This window comes from Lacerta agilis, chromosome 9 (genome assembly GCF_009819535.1).
Source record: "Lacerta agilis isolate rLacAgi1 chromosome 9, rLacAgi1.pri, whole genome shotgun sequence".
Taxonomy (NCBI): domain Eukaryota; kingdom Metazoa; phylum Chordata; class Lepidosauria; order Squamata; family Lacertidae; genus Lacerta; species Lacerta agilis.
In genome coordinates, this window is record NC_046320.1 from 13385352 (window position 1) to 13407618 (window position 22267).

Below are 22267 nucleotides of genomic sequence, written 5' to 3' on the forward strand. Positions count from 1 at the left end.
TTTTATAATGTAAAATGCATTAATAATATATGCTGCCTAATTGCATTCAATATCTTTGGGATAGGTATATGGCTGCATGAAGGAAATTCTGGTCACAGATAAGGAAGTATCATGTAGGAAGCAGATGTAGGCACATGTCTATTCGTCTGTGTGGAACAGCATTGTTTGTAACGTGCTTATCACTGTCCCCCCTCCATCACTTCCTTACAATATGTTTTTGGATATTACTAAGTCCCTGGATCAACCTCGATTATGACTGGTGTTGCATAGAAACCAAGCTGATAGGACCATTTCTCTGGCTATTATTCTGACATCTTTGGGTAGGAAGAAGAAGCAGTATCCGGCAACAACAAGGTGTATGAATACTGCTCTTGGTTAGAGGGCAAACACTTAACCCCTATTGGTGCCTCCCAAATTGCTGAAGTCCCCCAATTTCACTATTTGTGAACTGGGACGGGGACTGAGTGGGGTTTCAGTTGGGTGTGGTTGCAGTGATTTCTGGGATCATATATGTGGAGTATCAGGAGAGTGCTGTTGTGTTCATGTCCCACTTGTGGGGTTCCCATTGGCATCTATTTCACCACTGTGGGAAACAGGCTTAAATGTACCTTTGCTCTAATCCCCTTGCTCCAATGCCCTCAAGTGCTGTATAAATGCTGCATATTATTTCTCAGCACCCATGCCGAGTAAGTTATTAGCTATGGGGGAAAAACGCAATACAACATCTCATAAAATGTTTAGCAAACTGTAGGGAATTGTACACAGATGACATGTGCAATACATTCTCTATGGCGGCGATGGCCAAACTTGGCCCTCCAGCTGTTTTGGGACTACAACTCCCATCATCCCTAGCTAACAGGGCCAGTGGTCAGGGATGATGGGGATTGTAGTCCCAAAACAGCTGGGGGGCCAAGTTTGGCCTTCATTGTTCCCCAACTTCATGCCCTCCAGATGTTCTGATTAGGGATTATGGAGTTGTAGTCTAAGACCTCTAAAGAGCACCAGTTTGGGGAAGGCTACCCTTTGGAGTAACAAACTGATTTGTTTCATTTTTCCTCAGGATGCTAAGGAGCAATCGCATCAGCTGCGTGAGTAATGACAGTTTCACAGGCCTGAGCTCTGTTCGATTGCTATCCTTATACGACAACCAAATAACCACAATTGCTCCTGGTGCATTTGACACGCTTCATTCCTTGTCTACACTGTAAGTTGTTCTTGCATTCATAGCCACTCCTTGACATTTATACATGTGTGTTATATCTAAATTAGGGGTAGCTAGCTCCAGATGGGACCCAGGTGGCGCTGTGGTCTAAACCACAGAGCCTAGGGCTTGCTGATGAGAAGGTCGGCGGTTCGAATCCCTGCCACGGGGTGAGCTCCCGTTGCTTGGTCCCAGCTCCTGCCCACCTAGCAGTTCGAAAGCATGTCAAAGTGCAAGTAGATAAATAGGGACCGCTCCAGCGGGAAGGTAAACGGCGTTTCCGTGCGCTGCTCTGGTTCGCCAGAAGCGGCTTTGTCATGCTGGCCACATGACCCGGAAGCTGTCTGCGGACAAACGCTGGCTCCCTCGGCCAAATAACATTTGGAGGGCCACAGTTCAGTCACCAAACGAACAAGTCAAGAGTGCTTGCAAAGTCACGTATGTGAAAAGTTTTCAGAGAATGCTAAAATTCAAATTGAGAGGTGTGTGACAAAATGTGAATATACATTGGTAATCTCTGCTAATTGTTTGGTGGCTCATACTGTTTCTAAATAACCCCATGCATTGTGTCTGACTCTGGCTTCCTAGCAATGATTTCCCTTGGTACAGGGTACCAGTGCAGCTGAATCAGCCAGGGGGGGTTGTTCCACACAAAATGCAGCTCTCTCTCTGATAATGAGGGACACTCAGAGGGTGTATTGAGAGCCCCGAGGCTTTTGTCCAAAGATCTGCAGTTGTTCAGATACACCCATAAAACTCCCTACTTCTCGTGCTACCCCATTATTATTTTTCAAAGGGGAGACTGACAGAGCATGAACAGCTGGGTGGAGGCTCTGAACTGTTCCTGTTTTTCGGGTGATCGGAACATTCATAAATTTATTCATTTACTTAGTGCAACTAAACATGTGCAACAGGGCACAGTTCTTTAGTTATTAGCCTTAATAACTAAAGAGGGCCTGGTCAGAAATGGGCAAGGATTTCAATCGCCTTATTGCTACACTTTGCAATCAACTCACAAGTAGGGAAATGTCTCTTTTTCGTGAACTGCTTTGAGAAATAATGTGGGGCACCCACACACAAATGGAAGTGTTTCCCCCCCCCTTATATTGCTATAATCAGCTATTTGATAATTTGTTTTGGTTCTGTATCTGGTTACCCCCGAGATAACTTGTGTAACACAGGCAACTCCTGATTTGTGTGGGGGTTACATTCCAGTTCATTGCATGCGATAGCAGGGCGTGTATAAGCCCCCTTGTTACCCACCTGCCCCCCTTTCGCTGCCACTTCCAGGTTTGTGGTGATGCGTGTGCGCACAGTCATGCATGCTTTGAATGCGCACAAAAAATGGTTGCTACCTGTATAAAGGAGTTTGGCTAAAGCTGAGCACCTGATGCACACGCCCAGCTCTGGGGAGTAATACTTGCCATAGAACAACACAGAGCTGTTGCCATTTTACTGACCATATTCCTATGTTTCAACTGTAGCTAGGCATGGAGAAAATTGGCAGGTAATCTAAAGAGAGAGAAAATAGCAGAAAATGTGTTCTCTGTAAAGGTGCTATTAAACGTTCAAAAGGAGCTCTAGGTAAAGGTAAAGGGACCCCTGACCATTAGGTCCAGTCGCGAACAACTTTGGGGTTGCAGCGCTCATCTTGCTTTACTGGCCGGCGTACAGCTTCCAGGTCATGTGGCCAGCATGACTAAGCCGCTTCTGGTGAAACCAGAGCAGCGCACGGAAACGCCGTTTACCTTCCTGCCGGAGTGGTACCTATTTATCTACTTGCACTTTGACGTGCTTTCGAACTGCTAGGTTGGCAGGAGCAGGGACCGAGCAACAGGAGCTCACCCCGTCGCTGGAATTCGAACCGCCGACCTTCTGATTGGCAAGCCCTAGGCTCTGTGGTTTAGACCACAGCACCACCCGCATCCCTATAAAGGAGCTCTAGTGTTAAGCAAAAAGTTGGGAATTGTAGAAATCATAGATCAGTCATCATATCATTGTATTCAGTGGAGCTTATTCCCAGGCAACTGTGCATAGGATTGCAGGCTAAACGAGATACGTTCGAAACAGTCCCCACCCCCATGAGTCATCTGTACATAAAAGAAATATGAATGTTCAGTGAAAGGAAAGATAAATTTTGGAGGGGGGAGAGTAAGGAATGTGGTGTGTCTAACAATTGGGTTTTCTGTGGTAGGAATTTCTGAGGGAAGAACGTAATTACCGGCATACTTAATCCTCCGCCCTCTCACAATGTGACAGGTTACACCTAATGACTAATTCATGCATATTAAAGATGGCATATTTATAAATAATGAAATTGTCAATAGGCCTCTGTTGAATTGTGGAGGTGTCAAAAGCACTGAGACTTGCGGAAGTAAATTCATTTTTATAACTGGCATGTAATCAACTTAGCTGTCAGTTTATATGGAAAGCCTATTCTCTGGAGCAAATAAAAGATGGAAATCTTGAAGAGGCAAATTAATGAAAGAGCTGTTGTCAGGTTAAAGCTAATAATATAAAGTAATCAGCCTACATTTTGACATTAAATTACTGTATTATTGTGTGTAGATAGCTTGACGGCAAGTCAGATTTGTGATACATCTTATTTAGAAATCATTTTAAGGTATCGGGATTTCTCAGCTCAGGCTCTGAAATTGCTATCCTGGTATTTGGTGGGGGCAAGGGGAGGTGGAATTTCATTGCATCGCTGTCGCATAAAATGGAGCGAAAAGAGCTCGTAAAAGGAATCCTACTTTTTTTTGCAGTGCAAACAGGGTATTTTAATTTTCGTGTGTGTGCGTTTCCGTCGCTTGAAACTGAGCCTTGTGTTGTTCTTATGCGTTTATCAGGAACCTCTTAGCCAACCCTTTCAACTGCAACTGTCACTTGGCATGGCTGGGAGAATGGCTGAGGAAAAAGCGCATCGTAACGGGCAACCCCCGCTGCCAGAAACCCTACTTCCTGAAAGAAATCCCTATACAGGATGTTGCCATTCAGGACTTCACTTGTGACGACGGTAAGAAGCGGAGCAAACCTGCTGTATGTCTCCCTTGGCAGATTCATCACTGTAGTACGAAAAATAGGGATGGAGGATAATTAAATTCAGTTTCATTCAAATTTAAAGCTGAATCTATCAAATGTGTTGTTGTTGTTGTTGTTCAGTCGTTCAGTCGTGTCCGACTCTTCGTGACCCCATGGACCAGAGCACGCCAGGCACGCCTATCCTTCACTGCCTCTCGCAGTTTGGCCAAACTCATGTTAGTAGCTTCGAGAACACTGTCCAACCATCTCATCTTCTGTCGTCCCCTTCTCCTTGTGCCCTCCATCTTTCCCAACATCAGGGTCTTTTCCAGGGAGTCTTCTCTTCTCATGAGGTGGCCAAAGTACTGGAGCCTTTTAAAAACAATATGCAGATGGAAACAAACGCATTATTCAAAATTATCCAAATTTTGCGATGCAGTTCTTTAACCAAGAAATAAAAAAGACTACATTAGGGGGAAGAGTGCATAAAAATTAATATTCATTTTTTTTTTAAAAAAAAAACGCATTGTGTAAGGGGAATTGCCAGCAAAAAAATGTGTACATAAGTCAAAACTATGTATAAAAATGTGTTTATTAGAAGTTGGCAGTAAAATGTTGGAATTTTTATGGAAGTTTTTTTTTTAAAAAAAAAAATCACAAATTGTTGCAAAATGCAGAGAGATGAATTTAAAATTGGAAAAATGAGAAACCGAGGGAACTGAAATTGACAGATCCTTCTATCCCTAAGGCAGAAGTTAAATCTGGTACCTTACCATTGCCTTTTAAGGAGGATTCTGGTGTTATTTTCTCTCTGGTTTTGTCTGCGCCAATAACACCAGGATCTTTGTTGTGTGGAAAAGTTAGCAATATGATTGCCCCTGGAACTGCAGCAGCACTGGCATGGATTCCTTCTGCATAATAATAATAATAATAATAATAATAATAATAATAATAATAATAATAAATAAACAACTCAGTATCATGTGTGGGCTTTTTCAGACATTATTTTCTCCCTAGGATTGTTCCTTAAGTGAGATAGATGGTGGCCTCAAGCTTGCCTGTTCTCACTCATCACAAGGAAAATGGCTAAATTGTGGATTTTGTGGTGTCTTCACTGAGCTTCTCAAGAGGATTTACTCCCTCAAGAGCTGGAGAAGATTCGTGCATGCCCAGCACCTGCTTCCAGTCTCTAAATAGGCCACTTTCGTGACTTCCACCTGAATATCTTGGTTGCTCTGCATATATGTCAAAATGGCTTCTAAGCTGCTTACAACTATAGAATCAATACGCAGTAACAAATCCGTTCCCATTCCCATATTGCATGTTGTCAAAAGCAGTTTGTGGCCTGACGCTGGGAGGCGTAGCTGTTCAGAGGTGAGGGAAATGTCAAGGAATCCACTAGGCTTGTGCAAGTCTAAGCAGCTATTTGGATCCCGCCTGTGGTCAGTTAAGTCTGTGCCATTCAAGTTGAGACATTTCATGAAATGGTAGAGTTGGAAGGCTCCACGAGGATCATCTGGTCCAACCCCCTGCAATGCAGGACTCTTTTGCCCAACGTGGGACTCCGACTTCTGAGATTAAGAGCCCAGTGCACAACCAACTGAGCTATTTCTTCAGTAGATATGGCATCAAGTGCCTTTTTCCTAAAAATGCACGTGGAAGTTAAAATACATCATGTCCCTGGTAATTGAAGATAATATTTTATTTTCTATATACAGAGCTACCCGAAAGCAGAATCTTCCTATATATCTAGAAAAGATTAAAATTCTTGTGCTGCTGCCATGCTTAGGTGCTCTTGCCTGAGCATGGCTTATCTTTATATGTTTCTCTTTATGAACTAGGGAATGATGACAACAGCTGCTCTCCACTTTCCCGGTGCCCTGCAGAATGTACTTGCCTAGATACTGTGGTTCGTTGCAGCAACAAAGGTCTAAAGACTTTGCCAAAAGGCATCCCCAAAGATGTAACTGAACTGTAAGTAGTACTGTGTGTGTGTGTGTGTGTGTGTGTGTGTATGCAAGGTTTTCAGTTAGTTGCTCATGAGTGGGCAACTAGATGGGCAGGGTGTAAATAATGAATTATTATTATTATTATTATTATTAATGAATAAATCACATGACTGAAGGGTTTGATGAACAAATTTTCTCAAGATGCCTTCGTGCACCTTGAAGTTTTGACCTCCACTGAAAGGCTGCTTGTGTGCTCAGTTTATCTGGCCCAGTATTCTGACATGACAAGACATACTCTGTTACCTTGGACAGTTCTGAGCATTTTCATGGGCGCTTAAGAAGATTCTGATAAGACCCACACCCAGCCTCCAAAAAAACATCTGTCATTTTACAGAGAGGATAAAGCTTTGCATGACTGACACTTCTGAGTGTGCTGCGAGAGGAATCTAGGCATGCCTGGAGAATTTCAAAAAGCAGATGAACCAAAGGCCTATATGGGTGGCTTCAGCCGAATTCCTACTGCCACTCACATCTGGCACAACCTCTAGCAAGGTTCTACTGGATTCCATCAGCTCACATAGCCCATGTATGGGGATGCTTATTCCCCCCATATCAGGACACCAGGACCACTCGCAGTGGTCCTAGCACCCTGCTAGTTGTGATATATTTTTAAACAACAACTGTCCACCATGACATCGGGGTTTGACTATTCCTCTTCAGAAGATAAGGCCATGAATTTGGAAGAAGAGTTAAAGAGAATTGCCCTCACTCTGTACTGTTCTGGAAGCGGTGGCACAGGTGGAACCCATTTTGCCATCATCCCTCTAGCCTGAGGTCGCACTGTCACACACACACCGACTCTGCACTCCAGCGCAGGCGCTCCAATGGAACAACAATCTCTTGCATGCAATGGAAGCAAACTGTTGTCCAGACAGGCAAGGCCCCTTTTATTTTAAAAAAGTGGGAGGTGGGAGCTGCAACAATATATAGAGTTTGCCTGTTACAGAAACAACAACTTGCTCCAGCTCTGTATGGATTCGGCGGTGCTGAACTCTCGCCTTGCTGGAACCTTGGCACCTGCTCTTCCTAGCTTGGATTGGCACTGCCTTGTATCACTTGATTCTGCCTGCTAGGCCAACCCCCACACCCCCAACTTGGACCAGATCCCTCTTTCTACTGGAATCGTTACCTGGAGTAGAACGCTGCCTGAGTGTTACTAGCTACTTTTGACAGCAGTTGTAACATTGCCCTTCATTTTTCTACCACACTACTGCTAATCCAAAACTCCGCTTTTTATAAAGAAGTATTGATATACAATGAAACAGCCTTTTCCAACAAGCCAGATGTGTTTGCATCAATTAGAAAATATTGGTTCACCGTAGTCAAATTATTTCTGTTAGTGTGCAGGTGTGCATCTGGCTATTAAACTGATGGTTGATCTCATCTATTCCCCAGTTGTCATATTATTATTTAAAAAGTGTGTGGGTATTAGAGTCATGGAATGAACTATTAGTGATTTCAATTAAATAATACTGCGTTCTATCTTCCCTTTTGTAGTTATTTGGATGGAAACCAATTTACCCTTGTCCCCAAAGAACTTTCAAACTACAAGCACTTAACTCTTATGTGAGTAATCCTCTCTCTATGCTGAAGTTATTTAAAATCTGCTCTCCCATTAAATGAAGTAGTTCCAGGCCTCTTAGCAATTATAATTCTATTGCACATTTTAGAAATAGTTTATATTTAGTCCACTGATCACAGCATAATTCATTAGAAAGTATGCAGACTGAATACAGCCGTACCTTGGAAGTCGAACGGAATCTGTTCCGGAAGTCCGTTCGACTTCCAAAACGTTCGGAAACCAAAGTGCAGCTTCTGATTGGCTGCAGGAAGCCACGGAAGCCCTGTTGGAGCCCTGTTCGGGTTCCAAAGAACATTTGCAAACACTCACTTCTGAGTTTGCGGCATTTGGGAGCCAAAACGTCCGAGTACCTAGGCATTTGGGATCCAAGGTAACAACTGTACCTTACTATACACTCCAAAAATATGCACCATGGAATATGCTGGATGTAGTTGTTTATTATATGGATAGCACACAGTATTAGAGAGTGTAAAGGCATTATACAAGTATATTCAATTGCAGAGAGAAATTGGAATGGTTTGCTTGGAACAGGGTTACACAGCAGTAGATGGCATTGCAGTGAAAGAGCCGGAGGAATTAGCGGCAGCACATACCATCTTTAGTAGAGCATTTCTGAGCAGCTTGCTGGATTTTTTAGTAGGTAAATTCAGCTTTAAGGGCAATTTTCCAAGTTAATCTTCTGGAAAATTTCAAACTTAGAAGCAAGTTTACTAAATTGCATCATGTATAAACACAATCAAAATGTGTTTGCATTTTTCAAAAGTATGTTTTCTAGTAGCACCTATTTTTTTCTGGTTAATACTTTAAATGTAAAAGCATACCAGTTAATAAATGTTGCATCCATACCCGTTTTGCTTCAAAGGGGTGCATTTATTATCACTCAGGAAATCACTTGTTCAGATACACCATGTTGTTACAAGTTTTATTTCACAAAGCGAAGTATTAGCAATATGTTCATATCTGAAGGATCTAGTTCTGGATATTATTTGGGTTTCTTCTTGTAATATTGGCATTCTCATTTTGTTGTCTTTAGTCCTACTTAAGTTAAAATGCTTGCTGGGTTCATTGCATGTGGCAGTATAAACTGACATTTTAAATAAGAATTAATAATACTACATTTACTAATGGGATTTGGTGTTTGAACATCTGTGTTATGACTTAAAGAATTTCTGGATTTTTATTGTTATTTTTTTTAGAGATTTAAGTAACAACAGAATCAGCACCCTTTCTAACCAGAGCTTCAGCAACATGACTCAGCTGCTTACTTTGTAAGTGTATTTGTGTAGCAAAAACATGTTTAAGAGCAATATAATCTTTATTAATAAAGCTGATGGTTGATCTGGATTTTGGCTGTGTGTTTATGATGAAGAAATCAAGATGTAAACTGGAGTTTACAGCTCTGCGTTTGAAAATTAATTACTTGGTATACTTTCAGAATTCTGAGCTACAATCGTCTCAGATGTATCCCGGCACGAACATTTGATGGCTTGAAATCGCTTAGGCTACTGTAAGTAGTAATGTTCTATTACTCATTTTCTTGTGTGTACCAGTTGGAGGAAGAGACCTGAATCAAGCAGTGTGGCTCTAGTAGTATGAATGGCCAAATATGGCAATAGATATTCCCCTATCAGTGCTGTTTGAGCTAGGGGGTATGGGTTGACCCACCACCACTCATGAGAGCCAGTGTGGTGTAGTGGTTAAGAGCGGTAGTCTCGTAATCTGGGGAACCGGATTCGTGTCTCCGCTCCTCCACATGCAGCTGCTGGGTGACCTTGGGCTAGTCACACTTCTCTGAAGTCTCTCAGCCCCACTCACCTCACAGAGTGGAGGAAGGGAAAGGAGAATGTTAGCCGCTTTGAGACTCCTTCGGGTAGTGATAAAGTGGGACATCAAATCCAAACTCCTCTTCTTCTTCTTCTTCTTCTTCTTCTTCTTCTTCTTCTTCTTCTTCTCCTCCTCCTCTTCCTCCTCTTCTTCTTCATGTCCACCAATGATTTCATTATCTCATACATTACCAGAGAAGTGTGGGATTCTGCCATGGGAAACATCACCTAAAGTGCTCAGTTGGGTCTTAAAAGGTAAAGAGACCCGTGACCTATAGGTCCAGTGGCGGACGACTCTGGGGTTGTGGCACTCATCTCGCGTTACTGGCCGAGGGAGCTGGCGTACAACTTCTGGGTCATGTGGCTAGCATGACTAAGCCGCTTCTGGCGAACCAGAGCGGTGCACAGAAACGCCGTTTACCTTCCCGCCGAAGCGGTTCCTATTTATCTACTTGCACTTGACGTGCTTTCAAACTGCTAGGTGGGCAGGAGCTGGGACCGAGCAACGGGAGCTCACCCCGTCGCGGGGATTCGAACCACCGACCTTCTGATCGGCAAGCCCTAGGCTCTGTGGTTTAGACCACAGTGCCACCTGTGTCTTACTGGTTTGTAATTACGATAATTCCCTAAGAAGTCACTTGCTCTGGTACCTTGATGGAATCAACCTAAAGCAACTTCTGATGTAGTAATTAAACCACAGTTAGAGGTAGACTGCTAGGATTGTTGGCTCCTAGGTAGTCTGCTAGGATTGTTGGACGCGGGTGGTGCTGTGGTCTAAACCACTGAGCCTCTTTCGCTCGCCGATCAGGAGGTTGGTGGTTCGAATCCCCACGACGGGGTGAGCTCCATTTTCACGTGTTTGCTGTTGGTTTGACTGGAACGCTTTTGAACATTTTAGAATGATTTGCATGGCCACCACTGAAAGCAGCAGCCCCACATCTTCTCCCTTCCATTTCCTTTGGTGCTGCTTGTAGGGGTGAAGAAATACTCAAAGGGGTGATGTCGTGTCACACATTTTGCCAATACATTATGAGAGATGGGGAATGACGAGGTGCAGGGCTGCTTATTATGGTAGTGATGTGGCAGCTGTAACATGTTCACACCCCTGAGAGTAAGTCTATGTTCTGTTCAGATTCCAAATACTTTTTTATTGATTTACCGTATATTTTCGTGTATAAGACGCCCCCCACTTTTGGGGACCCCAGATTTAGAAAATGGGCATATGCACTATCCGTGTATAAGATGCCCCCAGATTTTTAACCTTACCTTAAAGTAAAAAAACAACAACCCTAGTCTTATGCACGGAAAAGTGTGGTATTTTCCAAAACCTACATGTTTCTTTTCCAGGCAAATCTCATCCAAAGTGGCTTACAAGCAATAAAAAGTGTGTGTGTGTGTGTGTTTGAGTGAGAGAGAGAGAAAAAAAACAGACTTGGTTGACTGTGAATTTTGGAAAGGATTTCAAGCTTACAAGGAACTGATACTGATAATATATGCAGATGTCTGGAAATATATCACATTGATGCCATTTATTAAGTTATTTGCCATCTATTTCCAAGCACATAATTGTTTCTCGTTTGCATAGGTCTCTACATGGCAATGATATTTCTGTTGTACCTGAAGGTGCTTTTAACGATCTTTCAGCATTATCCCATCTGTAAGTACCGTATCCTGTCCATAAGTTAATATTTACATTCATGTGGCGATTGGGCTGTTCACTGTTAGAGAGACTAACAGCCTCATCCTAAACATGTGTATAGACTAGTTCAGGGAAGCACAGGTTGTCATGTACCTGGAATATACACAGATAACACTTTTAGCAATGCACTTACGCAATGGTTGGATGTCTTAATTGTAAGAATGTATTTGCTGGTATGAAGCATGCATAAGAAAGTATTTGACTTGAAGGATATGTAAGGAATGGAAGATGGGCTGTAGGTAAACATATGTCTACCTTCTGTTCTTTTACCATTTTAATGAACTTCAATATTCTTCCAGCTGTGTATATATAGTCCACAAACAAATATTTATATTACTTTCCTTAGACAGGGAATTCATGTTTGGGAATGCACAAAAGACCTTGTAAAAATTGGCAGCGAAATGAATAAGCATCTCAACGTTTCCTCAGCCTGCCACAACAGCTTAGTGAATGTTGTGTTGCATGTGTCAAGTCTTGTATATTATGCTGATAAGGGGAAACTATTGCTAAATTCTTGATTGTTTCCTTTGCCTTCTTGCAAAATATGGTTTGTTTATTCGCTGATTAAAGCCTGCACTGTTGCAAGCATCGATCTTGGCCTCTTCTTTCAGTGTTAAGAAATTGTTACTGGGCTAAGAGTATAAATGTTTGGGTTGAAAACCCCCTGGAAACTATGGTTAGTTAAGGGTGCTGAAAGTTAAAATAAATAAATAAGTGGAAAGCATTTGTTTGCAACACAGAGGAAACTTGCCAACACAAGAGGCACTAAGCAGCAGCCCCTCTCAGTTGCCGATTATCTCTTAAAGATTCCCCCTTCCTTAACCCTTTGATAATGAATTGTTTATAATGGGTTGTTAATTTTATAATGCATTTCTTCCCAATGTTTCCCTTCGGAGCCATTTTGAAGCTGAAGCTTCATGGTCTCTTTACTGTAACCTTTTAGTAAGTTAATGCAGCAGCATGCCGAGTATTTTCCATTACATTTTCATGATAGGAAGAGCTCTGTGAGAGACATCATGTGAAATGCTGTTTGGGGTTTGTTTGTTTTTTCCCTACAGTGCAATTGGAGCAAATCCACTTCATTGTGACTGTAATATGCAGTGGCTATCTGATTGGGTAAAGTCCGAATACAAAGAGCCAGGCATAGCCCGATGTGCTGGACCTGGGGAAATGGCTGACAAACTGCTTCTCACCACTCCATCTAAAAAATTCACTTGTCAAGGTATGTTTTCCCCCCCTCTCCAAAATGCTTATATTTCAGCATCCTAGAATAGAAAAAATAATTTCCTTCAATATAATATGCTCTCAGTTTCATATAACCATAAGGGAGACATTTCCTGCTCTTATCCAAAGTGTTAAAAATGCTCAATATCTTGGAACACATTAGAAAAAGTATTGCTGATGTGTACTTCATTCTCCCTGAATGACCTAGGACCATTTCGTGTATAACGGGGATGCAAATCTGGGTTTGCCAATGTGTACACTCAACAAAAAGCTGCAGTCAATTACAGTTATCTGTTGAGTGCACCTGAATTACACATGTAGCTACAAACGTTTGTTTATAGCAGGCTTCCTCAAACTTGGCCCTACGGATGTTTTTGGCCTACTACAAGTCCCATGATCCCTAGCTAGCAGGACCAGTGGTCAGGGATGATGGGAATTGTAGTCTCAAAACATCTGGAAAGCAGAGTTTGAGGAATTTATAGCATTATAGAATACAGTAAGAATGTAATGTGTCCAGTAGTATTTTCAAGATTTCTGGAGAGTCACCATTCTGAAGGTTGTCTCGGTCGTATTGGTTTCATTTTTGTTTGTTTGTTTAAAAACCTTTAGAAGCCAGTGCCCAATAGAATCGCTGTCTTTAGGAAAATAAAACTTTTAATAGCCTGATCTTAGTGCAACTTGTTTCTTGCTATGACTACAAGTGCTAGAACTCGTCGGGGTACGGGGTACGGGGGGTAGCTGCCTCTTCTTTGGGCTTGTGTACAAGCCCAGTATTGACAGTGATAAAACGTGGGCTCAAAGATAGCAATGTACAGCAAAGCAGAATTAAAAATAAAACAACCAATGTAAAGAACATTTGCTAAATTCCCTTCTGAAATACGCAGTTCTACTTCATTAGAAATACCGCTGTCGAAGAGCTTATTTCCGTAGATAATGTCCCCTAGAGCATTCGCCCCATTCCCATATACATTCTTCCTTTGGGGCTGTCGCATCTAATAGATTTTCAATGTTTTGCTTTTGGCATTTCACAATCCACACCCTCCTTCTAGAGATACCAGGGCCTTGTGGTTTTCTGATACCAGGTAAGACTGTAAAGTGCCCCGGATTGAATTTCCGTTTAAGCCAGGACCTTCGGACCTTCCCTACATGTTTCTCAAGCAAACGTTTTCCCCAGAGACATGCATGTTGTCCGTTTCTTCCCACTTTGCTTGGATGTCATTTGTGAGTGATTCCTTTTTACGTGCTATGGCATAATGACATTTTGGCATCCTAAACAACCTTCGGGTCTTTTAAATCATGATGATGATTTTATTTCTCATAGAATCATAGAGTTGGAAGGGACCCAAGGGTCATCTAGTCCAGCCCCCTGCAATGCAGGAATCTCAGCTAAAACATCCTTCACAGATGGGCATCCAACCTCTGCTTAATTTATATGCCATCCATCTGACTACTGTAGGTTGCCCCAACCACTCTGGGCACCTTCCAACAAATTATAAAACCACTGTAAAACATCAAACATTTAAAAATTCACTATACAGGGCTGCCTTAAGATGTCTTCTAAAAGTCAGATAGTTGTTTCTTTCCTTGAAATCTTTTTTTTTGGGGGGGGGTTATTGCAGATATTAATATTGCACAGTTTGAAGTGACTGGAAGCAAAAAGAACTGATTCCTTTTGGAAGAAATCATTGTCCAGCCCTATAATAATACTAGTCAAAGTTTTACTGGCAGAACTCTTGAAAAACAGAATATAAGCATTAAAGATACAACCGAAATATACATACAATGTATTGTGCTATCCCGGCACAGGCTAACATCTTAGAAAATAGGAAATAATTCAAACAGATCTAGAAGCAGAAGTCTCTCTCTCCTCCATTGGCCTTAGGCTGTTTCTCTCCCTTCAGGGGAGCTGTATTTTCATCCTCACTCCTTGGAGTTTTGAGAGACAAGGACTAAAGGCTATCCAAGTGGAGATTTGCAATTCAATACCTTCACCACATGATCAAAGGTTCACTCTCAGCACAGAGTAAAAAACAAATCAACAGTTATTCATTAACCCATTAAGGAGCTTAGAGTCCTTTAGGAAACAACTATAGAAAACCCCCTTTTCACCAATATATATTATGTATTCTCATTTCAGTGTCAGTTAAGCCATTATACCTCCACAAGTTTTATATACCGTGTTAGAATTGTAATTGTTACCATCTTGTTGTATCCTTCAATATCCTCTGTGACTTTGACAGTTTACTTACCTGCCCTGCCTTTCATTAAATGTGGAAGCGTCAGTATTGATATTGACAAGCCTTCTCATTCCTTGACTTCTGTTTTCTGATCTTCTGATTTCTTGGTATCTTCCTCTACTGCGCCTACCCTTAAATATGGTTATTGCCTTGATATCGTCTTCCTTCTGTTGAGTCCTCCATCTTCTGATGTTTTTTCTTCTTCATTTGTGGCAATAAGGACTAGAGTCTGGGTCAAAAACTTACCAGGTTCAAAAACTGAATTCCTGTAGGTAGTGGAAGGGTGAATGCTTGTAGCAAATGAAGTCACGTGATCTCCTTCCTTTGAGTGGGAAGACCCACATAATTTGGGCTTCTGGAGGTAATATAACCAGAATGACTAGTAGCCATTGTCCTCCACAAGTCCAGTTTCAATGAACCATTTTGTTCATTGTGCAGCTTTTTCTTGGTAGGTTGCTCAGCTAGCAGCTGGGAGTAGCCTGGGCTACATGTCCACAGCCAGCATATTGCATAAAAGTGTTGAATGGTTGGCTAGTACAGATCTAGCCAGACCCACCCTGGTTGAAAAGGTATTTGATAACAAATATGACAGGCTTGTGTCTGACTGTGAATTTGTGTTCCCTTGAAGGTCCTGTGGATGTCAGTATTCTGTCCAAATGTAGTCCCTGCTTATCAAACCCATGCAAAAATGATGGAACTTGTAATAACGACCCTGTCGATTTCTACAGATGCTCCTGTCCCTATGGCTTCAAGGTATGGAGAACATATGAAGGTCATTTTTATTATATTTTATTATATTGGGAACCCATCTTTCAGGTTAAGCCATGCCATTTGTCCATGTAGCCTAGTACTGTGGGATCACAGATTGAACTTCCATCCGATGGGCTAAACACATGCTCTGCCATTGGGTTTTGGAGAGTGGGAGAAGCAAGATTAACAGCAAGGTGGAGAAATGTATAAGGTAAAGGACCCCTGGACAGTTCAGTCCAGTCAAAGGCGACTATGGGGTTGCGGTGCTCATCTCGCTTTCAGAGCAAGGGAACTGATGTTTGTCCACAGACAGCTTTCCAGGTCATGTGGCCAGCATGACTAAACTGCTACTGGCACATGGAGGACCATGACGAGTGCCAGAACGCATAGAAACACTTTTTACCTTCCCACCGCAGTAGTACCTATTTATCTACTTGTACTGGTGTGCTTTTGAACCGCTAGGTTGGCAGAAACTGGGAGCTCACCCTGTTGCATGGATTCGAACCGGCGACCTTCCTATCGGCAAACTGTATATAACTGTGTTATTTTAAAAGAATAAACCAATTTGCCTTCCCTCTGTGCAATCTTACAACTTTGCTGTTCTATTTCTAGGGCCAGGACTGTGATGTTCCAATTCATGCCTGCATTAGCAACCCTTGTAAACAAGGAGGGACGTGTCACTTAAAAGAAGGTGAAAAGGATGGATTTTGGTAGGTTTTTGTCTGGAAACACAGAAGAGAAGCCTGTTGCTTTTGAAAGACTAGTCAGACTAGCGGAACCCAAGCACTCGCACACAAAAGTCTGTGTGTGCTGTTATTAATCTTTGATCCCACAAAGTAATTAGAAGTGAGGACAATTAATAAGCACAAAAGCACAAACCCACAATGGTGGTTCTTCTAAGGCTTCAGGAAACAAAGTAACATCAATGAGCTTAATGTTCTCTGTTAAGTTTTTTCCTTTTAAATACGTTGTTATTAGTCAAGGCATAACAGGGCAAGACAACATGGTGTTGACTCTGTTATGCTAATTAATTGCTAGCTAGATCCCTGCTGGAAAGACTCTCAATTCAGCTGTTGTTCTGTGCATTATATCCACAGACAGCCTGTAAATGATCAGATGTAAATCCCAGTGAAACAGGAAATTAATGATTCATTGCCAAATCAGCACGCCAGTGGATAAACATGCTGTGAGCATTTTTAATCTAGAGTTATTTAATCACACACTACAATTACCCGAGATGTATTCCATGAATTATGAAATAGAGTTCTTTAATAAATGGATCCAATAATTTCAAATAAGAATGCTGATCCATTCTTCTATCTAGTTAAAAACCTTCTTGATTCCTGCTTTTCATTAAGAAATTATCTTTAATTTTACATCCGAATTTTGACCAAAGGTTAGAGTGCTTTCTGTTTGAAATTAATCTGATGCATTTTAATATCATGGTAAATTAACATTTAATCACAGCTTCAAAGGACTAAAATGAGCAAGAAGCACTTCAGAACACGTTGATTTGGTGGGACTTACGCAGGGAAAGTTAGTAAGTGTATCCAGAGTATCAGCTTACCATATTGTTCTCCATGAATGCATATTGTCACCAGCACACAATACAAACCAGGAATAAATAAATTTAAATACAATTTATTCCCCAAAGAAGCTAAATTCCTTAAGTAGTGAGTTTTCAGCACACACACCCTCTTGTCTGTGTGTTTATATGTATTCATTCCATAACATGCTACCACGTTTGAAATACATACGCACATGAATAAAGTACCAGTTCAGAACCAATTCTAGTATTGCTTCTGCAATAAATGAAACAAAACTTCCATTTAACTTAGTGTTCCCTAATTACCTTCACTTCACCTTGCCGACAAAGACATCACCTTGCCGACAAAGGTCCGTATAGTTAAAGCTATGGTTTTCCCAGTAGTGATGTATGGAAGTGAGAGCTGGACCATAAAGAAGGCTGATCCCCAAAGAATTGATGCTTTTGAATTATGGTGCTGGAGGAGACTCTTGAGAGTCCCATGGACTGCAAGAAGATCAAACCTATCCATTCTGAAGGAAATCAGCCCTGAGTGCTCACTGGAAGGACAGATCCTGAAGTTGAGGCTCCAATATTTTGGCCACCTCATGAGAAGAGAAGACTCCCTGGAAAAGACCCTGATGTTGGGAAATTTGGAGGGCACAAGGAGAAGGGGACGACAGAGGACGAGATGGTTGGACAGTGTTCTCGAAGCTACCAACATGAGTCTGACCAAACTGCGGGAGGCAGTGGAAGACAGGAGTGCCTGGCGTGCTCTGGTCCATGGGGTCACGAAGAGTCGGACACGACTAAACAACAACAACAAAGTTACCTTCCAATTTTCAGTAATTCCCCAGTTTTTAGCTGTCAGTGGTATAAAAATGATGCTGAGAGACATCAAAGGGCAATAAGAAGTACAGTTTAGATTCTCACGGTGTGAATAAGGAATCCTTTTATTTATGTAAGAACATATCAGTCCTGGGGGATCAGGTCAAAGGTCCATTAGCCCAGCATCGTCTTTTCACATGAGCATTTGTCTGAAAAGTTTTCTCATTTACAGGTGTGCCTGTGCAGATGGATTCGAAGGTGAAAACTGTGAAGTGAATGTCGATGATTGTGAAGATAATGATTGTGAAAATAACTCAACCTGTGTTGACGGAATTAACAACTACACTTGCCTGTGTCCTCCCGAGTACACAGGTAGGGAAAAGGAAAATAATACTCTTAACAGCATTTAGCACGCTAATGCGTTTGAATCACTTTTATTCTAGTTTGCTTGACTTTGCAGTATCTTTTAGGAGTCTGTTCGTTTAGCCTTTTGTTTAGCTGATCTTGGCATTCTTACAAGCATTGCTTGATAACAGAAAATGTAGAGCCTGGAAAAGCAGAAAACTGAAATAAGGAGCAGAGCATTCCATTTTTCATTATTCCCTGACTGAACACACTGCAATTGATATTGCACAAAAATTGCTAAATAGTTATGTCCCAGAAATTGCTGGAATCCAGAAGAACCGTTTTTCTGTATTCTGTCTGTCACATAACTGCACCTCCATAGTTTTCCTTTCGCCCATGCAATTCTCTTTTCACCAAACTGCAAACACTTTTTGAAACTTTCACAAGTTAAAATTATGTTATAGTTTGAAGGTAGGAAGAGGATGCTGTTTTGAAAGTGGAAATGAAAGTCATATATGGAGATCTGGTGTATTGGGGGAGATAGATGATAGGTAATATTTATTTGCATTTCTAAGAATTCACCCACCCACCCCACTATATCTTCCCGATTTAACCCAGAAAGCTATTGGTCCAACCTAACTAAACCATATTATATTAATTTACCAAGGCTGTAGAAGTCCAGTTTGAAACAGGAACATGGAATCATTTAGAAATGGATTCTCAGGTCTTGAACTAATTTTGCTCCCTGTGTGTGGGTACACATATACCCCCCTCACATGTATATATTTTAAAAAAGTAATTCATGTACTAGATTGTGTGCTTGTGTGTCGGGGGAGGGGGGGCTACAAAAAGAGGCAAATGTCATTTTTCATTTCAATATGCGCCGTACTTGACAGTGATTGAAACAGCAAAGCATGGATAACTAGGTCAGTACTGAAACAAAGTCTGTCATTTTCTCAATAAGCATGAATGCCGGAGATCAGTTTTCTCATGCGTAGTAAGAACGTTCTGGTATTTTATGTGAGTGGCAGATTAACCACCTCCGCATGGGTCACGATAGCTAGAAAAGGCTCCAAGTCTGTCGAGTCTTCATAGAAGGAAGATATGAGAAAGCGTTGGTAATGTTTTGATTGCCCTGTCCTTCAGTAGTTCCAGGATGGATCCAGATTTCATGGCTGGGCTCAGACACTCCTAAGTGTGTCCGTCTGAACATGCTTAGGAGCTCCTCCGATTTCCATGCTTTCAATGCAACAAGGTTTGGGCAGCTCTCATGGGATGGTGACATTTGAGATAGGCCCTTCACACTCACTCACTTGTACCCCTACTACAGTCCCCACAAACATATTGCTTGAATGCCAAAATAGGATTATATAGTATTGTGAAACAGAAGTAGCTAGCCACACCTCTGAAAGGCATTTATTATTATTATTATTATTATTATTATTATTATTATTATTATTATTATTAATCATTATTACAGTGGTGCCCCGCTAGACGAAAACAATTCGTTCTACGAGTTTTTTCGTAGAGCGAATTTTTCGTCTAGCGTAGTGGCAATGGAGCACAGAGGTTTTCGCGCTAAAAAAAAATTCGTCTTGCGAAGCAGCCCCATTGACTTTTTCGTCTTGCGGGGCAGCTTCCGCTAGACGAATGCCGTTCGTCTAGCGAGTTTTTCGTCTAGCGAGGCATTCGTTTAGCAGGGCACCACTGTTGTTGTTATTATTATTATTATTATTTATGCTACTGATAAAAAGAGAGAGATGATAAAGTCAGCACTGAGCCACAGAGGTCTCTTGACTCATTTGAATTGCCAGCTCACATAAAAATGGGTTATACAAACTGATATTTGGGCTCCTTTTTGCTGACGTAGTTGCAGTGGCTCAGAGCAAAAATGTTTTCAAGATTCAAACCAAAGGTCAGTTTTCAATTACAGCGTTTCACAGATTTCAGAGACATGGATAATCTGGTTAGTTTCATATTGAAATGAAGCACTGAGGTTTTGCTCGTCATGGTGATTTGAAACTGGGTTTTGTGTCTTATCTTTGTTTTGGTGACTTCTCCTTTTTTTGAGTTTCTCTCTGTGTATACATATGGGAAATCAATGGGGCACGAGGAATGGACAGGTTTCTTTTTTAATCAGTAATTAGTCAAGATGGAAGGATTTATAACTCAGCAATATATGAAGTTATTGAACTGCTTGCTTGTTACCATAACTGCATATTCTGAGATCTAGTTTGGGTTTGTTAGGTGTAGGGCCTTATCTCTGGTCTTCATGGGCGTAGCCTGGATTTGGGGGGGGGCAGGACTATGTTAGGGAGGGCAGGACCGAAGTGGTTGGTCAGTTAGTTAAACAAATATTTCTATTTTTTTACTTGATCAGGGGAGCAAGCTGCCTCCCATCCCCCCCCCCCGCCCTACACCCATGCACTCCTTTCAGTAGTGTTTGCAAGGCAAGCAGAATTCCAGGAATTAATTCCTGGTCTTTATCCACACATATACTCTCAGCTCAGAGCAGCAAAGCAAACTGATATTTCACGTAGTTAGGTTGCTGGTTATTGACTCAGATATCTTTTTTTTCTTCTTTAATGTCGTCATTTGTTTCATTTCAGAGATAGGGGTCAGATTTTAAACTGGACATTTATTTTATTTATTTAAATTCTTTTTTATTTGAAATAAAAATGATCAAAATGGCATACAAAGGCTAAAACATCAAATAAAGGCAAAAAAAAAAACCAGACACATAAACATAAAAGCAACTATGGTTATATATCACCTCTAAGGGCAAAACAGAAAAGTTTTAACAAAGAGGGAATCATTCAAATCTCACATGGAAGGGGGTTTCAACATTCTGGGGCCGCAGCAGAAAAGGCCTTGCTTCCTGTGGAAGATAAGTCAGCCTTCACATGTGATGCAATCTTTAACAGGGTCTCATTAAGATTTCTTAGCGAGAAGGGAACTCATATGGGAGAAGGTATCCTCTGGGATAATAAAATACATTCTGAGCCCAGAAATGTATTGGTTTCCAGTGTAGCTGTTTTGAAATAGGTACAGTTGACGGCCATTTTGCGTGGGGTTTCCGTTCCCAGCCCCCACTCTGTTTCACCCGTGTCCTTGGATTTGGATTGGATCTGATATCCCGCTTTTCACTACCTGAAGGAGTCTCAATGCGGCTAACATTCTCCTTTCCCTTCCTCCCCCACAACAAACTGTGAGGTGAGTGGGGCTGAGAGACTTCAGAGAAGTGTGACTAGCCCAAGGTCACCCAGCAGCTGCATGTGGAGGAGCGGGGAAGCGAACCCGGTTCCCCAGATTACGAGTCTACTACTCTTAACCACTACACCACACTGGCTCCTTCCCTCTTCTGGGTCCAAACGGATCCACACACCGGCAATCACACATCATTTGGGTGTGCCTAAAATGATCACCGCTGACAAAAATGGTTTGAGCTAATCAGTAACTGAACTGTCGCATTTTTTCACCAGCTGAAGTGTCTGAATTACCTTAAAGGGCAGCCCAACTGTAACTCAGCGTGGAGACAAGCAAAGCAGAAATAAAAGTGGCCAGGTCTCTTGTCTTCCAGTAGCAAGTGCAGGTGCTATGTGAGCCAATGTCAGTCTGGGCATGTAACTGCAAACCTGGACCTCCAGGAGCAGTGCCGGCTCCATTTTGTTAGAGTGTGATCCCATGTAGAATAAGCGTTCCCCAACCAAGATGATCAAGGGTCTGGAAACCAAGCCTTATGAGGAGCGGTTGCGTGTCAAGACCCTCAAGCCAACCCCCATTAGAACAAAGAAGTTCACACAGGCGCAGGTTTTAGTTTAAAGTTATTGGGCAAATTTTGGCCGCAACTTTATTGATTACACGAAATGTGAGCGGTATTCGTTTAGGCATTGGCGCAGGCTATATCGGACTCCTGCCCCCTTTGCAGGAAGTCTGTAAGGGTAAACCACCCAAAGGGGCGCTGCTTCGGGGGAACCCGCCTGCATCTCCCCTGGTGTCCACTTCAGAGGCCTGGCATGGCCC

At 41.9% G+C, this 22267-nt stretch overlaps 1 protein-coding gene across 8 annotated transcripts in view; it reads left to right on the forward strand.

Moving 5' to 3' along the window:
• SLIT2 (slit guidance ligand 2) overlaps positions 1 to 22267 on the forward strand; it is a 226834-nt gene that overhangs the window by 179939 nt on the left and 24628 nt on the right. For all 8 annotated transcript variants that reach the window (XM_033161243.1, XM_033161248.1, XM_033161244.1 and 5 more), the window contains 11 exons: positions 1061 to 1204; positions 4051 to 4217; positions 6064 to 6196; positions 7729 to 7797; positions 9010 to 9081; positions 9249 to 9320; positions 11222 to 11293; positions 12394 to 12557; positions 15425 to 15549; positions 16159 to 16256; positions 18132 to 18271. In XM_033161243.1, coding sequence (XP_033017134.1) covers positions 1061 to 1204; positions 4051 to 4217; positions 6064 to 6196; positions 7729 to 7797; positions 9010 to 9081; positions 9249 to 9320; positions 11222 to 11293; positions 12394 to 12557; positions 15425 to 15549; positions 16159 to 16256; positions 18132 to 18271 — 1256 coding nt within the window. The remainder of the gene's footprint in view (positions 1 to 1060; positions 1205 to 4050; positions 4218 to 6063; positions 6197 to 7728; positions 7798 to 9009; positions 9082 to 9248; positions 9321 to 11221; positions 11294 to 12393; positions 12558 to 15424; positions 15550 to 16158; positions 16257 to 18131; positions 18272 to 22267) is intronic.